A 4,826-nucleotide genomic window follows, 5' to 3' on the forward strand; every position below is an offset into this window, starting at 1 on the left:
CTACCAAAACCTGGAATAATTCATTACAATGGAGATTGGTAGTAAACAGATCTATGCCCTTTACTGATGCTAGAGAATTGAAAGTGCTACAAGCAAACATGAATAAAAAGTAGGTATGGAGCAATTTCTTTTATTTGTTATCAGAGGAATGATTTAAATGTATAGAGGAATGATATGATAAGAGCAAAGAACATTCAGTGAAAAGCCATTTGAACTTTACGGAAACTACTAAATGTGTGGCTGGTAGCATGAGATCCCAGTTCAGAGGCTGATCTAATATCCCTTTTATGTAGAACTACAACATAAACAAACCCTAGATTTTGCCATTATGTGAAAAAGAAGAACTGAGATCCTTAGTTTATAAATAAAACCTTACAATTGATGTCGGATCTGACCTAAAGCATGTAGATTTGAGATTCCCAATGAACCCAAATCACCTTGAATTTCAAATCTGAGGCTATCAAACACCCCTCGGATATAAACTATAAAAACATTGCCTGATTTAAGATTGTGGGAAGCTCTCTTAAAATATATGGATCTCCAATCTTGAAGATTTAAAATCAGGGGCCATGATTTTATCTATCATGGGAAGCTCACAATTTGATTGAAATGTGGATTTATCTATCATGGATTTGTGATTCCTTAGATCTAAGATCCATGTGGAATCAAGCACAACCTAAAAACTCTTCTAGTATTAATATACTGTGTGTATATGATACTCTCATTTCTCTTAGTTTTTTGGCTTCCCATGTTGCAAACAGAAATTAGGCGATGAGAAGGACCCAAAATCTTATCAGTTTAAATAGGGTGGTAATACGTTTACTTAATCAGCTTGGTTTGGCAAGAAATGCTTAAAGTTATAAAACATGCTTCAAACTAAATCACCAAAAGAAGCAAATATACAAATCTGTTAGTAAGAAGAATCTGAAATATTTAGAAGAGAAAAAAGCACGGTCACCCAGATTTTTGGTAATTAACCATTAGAAAATTAAACTTCAGGGGAGTTTATTACTTCAGTTCTGAAAATTCATAAATCTCACATGAACCTGATGTGGTTTGCTTTTGTTGATATGACAAAAGAATCATGAGACCTAAGATTCATACTTGACATTCTTATTTTACTTCTCTATGTCGAAAGCTTAAAGGTTAGAATTAAGATTGAAAGAGAAAAGTCAGATCTAAAACCACGGTTTTCAAGTCCTATGAAATCTTAGATGCAATCTGTCAAACGCCAAGCATGTATGTTATGCACATATTTTTTTATTGTCAAAATCTCTCAGTTTTTACCTTAGGAAAAAAAAAAGAGGAAAAGAGAGAGAGGTGGTAACGCACTGTAGCGGTGGCCTTAATTATAGCGTCAGTTTGATGATTTTCCGACAAGTGGCCGTCTTTTAATTCTTTAATGAGCACGTCCATCAAGTCACTCTCCTCACCGGCGCCACTGGACTCCTTCCGGCGGTGCTCTGCAAGCCAAGCCGAGGCAACTTCATCCATCTTCTGGTGAACCCTCTTCATGGCCTGCAGGTGGCCACTCAGATCTAGCCACCCCAGCCACGGGATCGCGTCAGAGAGGGTGAACGTACCAACTAGATTGTTAAATTCACCGAGAGCTTCTCTAAACTCTTTTCCTTCACCGCCTAAATCAAAGTACCGTTTTCCGGCAACCACCCTGAGGACAATGTTCATAGCCAACCAGGTCAAATGATGGTTCATCTCAACCGGCTCAAGGTTGCTGCAACTGCGATACAATCGCTGCACCAAGGAACCCACTTCGTCGACCTGGATGTGTTTGACCAGTCGGAGTTGCTGGCTTGAGAGCAGCTTGTTGGCGACGATCTTGCGGAGTTCAAGAAAGTAAGGTCCATATGGGCTGAATACGAACATGGCACGATTGTAGCCAAGGCGTTTCCAACCTTCTAGCTGAGGCCGACCGGCAAAGGCTCGGTCATTGACAGTGAAGCACTCCTTGGCGAGGTCCATGCTGCTCACCACAATGGCACGCCTTTGTCCCAATTGGAGACTGAAGAGAGGCCCCAGCTTCTCTGAAGAGCAGCGAGAGTTCTATAGAGAGGTGTGGTTCCCGTCAGCAGGCCAAGGTGTCCGACTATTGGCCAACGACCGCCCGGTTCTGGTAGTCGGCCTCTTGCTTCTCTTTTCTTCTTTTGCCAAATATTGCAGATGAAGAAAAGAGCGAGCAGAGCTGCTAAACCCTCTGCTACCAGCCTGATGGAATCCATAGATGTGGTGAGGGTATTTTCAGTCTTGGTGCTTGGTAGCTATGTTTGTATATATATACCACAAAACACTTAGGTAAGAGAAAAAAGAAATAACATTTTAATTTTTTGGTTAAAAAGTTATCTTAAAATAAAATATAACCATTCTAATATATTTATAAAAAAATATTTTGATATAACACGTGCTTTGAATCAACTTGTTTTTACACACGAAAAATGTTGTTTTTTCTATTATCAAAATGTAGACGCTATGACAGCCATTCATTTATTTTCTTGTCATAAAAACACTATTAAACCTAGAAATGGATCAAATTAATATATATTTCACATCAACCTATCCTTAATATCATATTACCTATCCTTAATATCATATTGGTACGGTTATACTTCCAAAAAAAACGCTTTAAACATCATAGTTAAAGGTTTGGTTTTTGTCCTTGACCTATTTGTTTGGTTTATACCAATCAATATTCCTCATATATGGATGAGTTTCTTTGATGATTGGGCTTGGAGATCTTGTCCACCCACAAGAGATCACTATAGGACAATGATGGTAGCCTCCTTCTTAGACTTAGACTTTACTACCAATAGCATTCTTCTATCGTTTGCAATATGATATTTTGGAGACTGATTGAATTGTTAGAACCATATAATCCACGACAGCCGCATCATTCCTGTGGACCAGATTGAGACCATTTGATAATATGAGCAATGTGTCATGATCCCATGAATCTATGGAGTAGATTAATGGGACACTATGACAATATTAAATATGAATGTGCTTTAATTTATGTAGACATTAAAAATTTTGCACACATTAGAAAGCCAACCACAAAAGAACTAGGTGGATCCAGTTGTGAGCACCACCCTAGTGCATGCAATAAATGCACACCAAAAAAGGCATAGGGACATTTTTGCCGTTTTCAAAAAAAAAAACAAACATATTGAGGACTTTATATCTTCCACTTTCCATCTTTTATCTTTGTAGGATTGTCTCTTTTATAGATGAGTCATTTTTACACCTCAATACGCAAAAAAAAAAAAACCACAAACTCTGTGGTGCAAGAAAAATCTATGCGGGATTATTTTGGGAGGTATATGTTCCGTCTTGCCAAGAGCTGCTTCTTGTTAGTCTTTTAAATTCCCAGTTTGGTATAAAAGTGTGAATTTGAAATTGGATTTGGGTTCGGATTTAAAAACAGTGGATATCAAATCTGCTGTAATCAAAGGCAACGTAAATGGTTGGATAGATCTAGATGGTACTTCTTTTGTTCACTTTTAAGCTCCCTTTAGATCACTACTACTTTAGTATTTTATCGTGAAAATGTTATCTTATTTTATTATCTAAATGAATGTTTCTGTATGCATTGTAATTTGTTTCCAGAATAACATTACGTATATTGAAATGGAATGTCCATCCATGGAACTATGCATACAGAATCACATACGTGACGCTATTGATTACAGAATTATTATTGGTAGTAAAATTTTCTACAGATATTTTAAAAGTTTTTACTCATTTCTTAAAAATGGAAAAATAATTGAAGGAACTGGCCGCCTACAATCCGCTGCCCCGGCCGTTGCAGCAAACCCTTTGGAAATGAGACTTATTACCTATTCAAACACCCCAACTGATATCAATTAATTAACATGCAACATCCACAATTTTCCTTTTATCTAACATTCTAATTTCTTATGACCTCATTCTTCGTTTCAAATTATGAATCTGCCATATCATTGGAAATATTATAGCACACACTAGAAGGGAGATGAAGCCTCAAAAGGACTCTAAACAGAGTTGCTTTGGGCAGGACTAGGCCATGTCCCTCGGTCATGTCAATCGGCTCATCCATGGGCGTAGACCATTCAAAGCCCTGCAGCAAGCGTGCCAAAGTTAAGTGAATAAATTGCATGGCCATCCGCCAGCCAATGCAGAACCTCCTTCCTGACCCAAATGGCAAGAAGGAAAGTCCTGACCACCAAAGCTGGTCATCTCATTGTTGCTGCTCAAGAACCTCTCTGGCTTGAACTCTTCTGGGTCCGTCCACAATGTCGGGTCGCGATGAATCTTCCACGCGTTAACGAACGGCGTTGAGCCAACTGGCACGTCGAACCCACCAAGTTGAATGGGTTCCATTGACTCGTGTGGGAGCAAAAGCGGTGTTGCTGGGTATAGGGGCATTGACTCTTTGACTATGGCCTGCAAGTAAGGCAAGTTGTTGATGTCTGATTCGTCCACTTGTTGGTCTTTGCCCACATGGTAGTCCAATTCATCTTGGGCTTTCTTTAAGATATGTGGTGTTGTGAAGAGAGAGAGAGAGAGGCCACTCAAGTGTGATTTGTTATCAGAGGAAGTAAAGGGCCATCAGTAAAGTCCCTTTTGTGTAAGACCAACAAACACTAGATTTTTACCAATATGTGAAAAAGAAGAATTTTAGATTTGAGGGGGTGTGAGGCAAAAAATGTGGATTTGAGATTCACAATGATCCCAAATCACCTCAAATTTCAGATCCAAGGCAATCAAACGCCTTTTAAATATAAAATTGGATGGGGGTCTGATAATAAACCTATAGGTCTCAAATCACGAGGATC

The 4,826-nt window shown here is 38.6% G+C and overlaps 1 protein-coding gene across 1 annotated transcript; it reads right to left on the reverse strand.

Moving 5' to 3' along the window:
- Positions 1-1,332: 1,332 nt before the first annotated feature.
- LOC116268001 (cytochrome P450 82A1) lies at positions 1,333-4,371 on the reverse strand (the record flags this gene model as incomplete). The annotated part of the gene is made up of 2 exons (XM_031649856.1): positions 4,173-4,371; positions 1,333-2,042 (listed from the first exon to the last, which is right to left on the reverse strand). Coding segments are annotated over exons 1-2 (909 nt in total), but the record flags the coding sequence as incomplete, so codon positions are not given.
- Between the last annotated feature and the right edge of the window lie 455 nt (positions 4,372-4,826).

Source organism: Nymphaea colorata, unplaced genomic scaffold (genome assembly GCF_008831285.2).
Source record: "Nymphaea colorata isolate Beijing-Zhang1983 unplaced genomic scaffold, ASM883128v2 scaffold0041, whole genome shotgun sequence".
Lineage (NCBI taxonomy): Eukaryota > Viridiplantae > Streptophyta > Magnoliopsida > Nymphaeales > Nymphaeaceae > Nymphaea > Nymphaea colorata.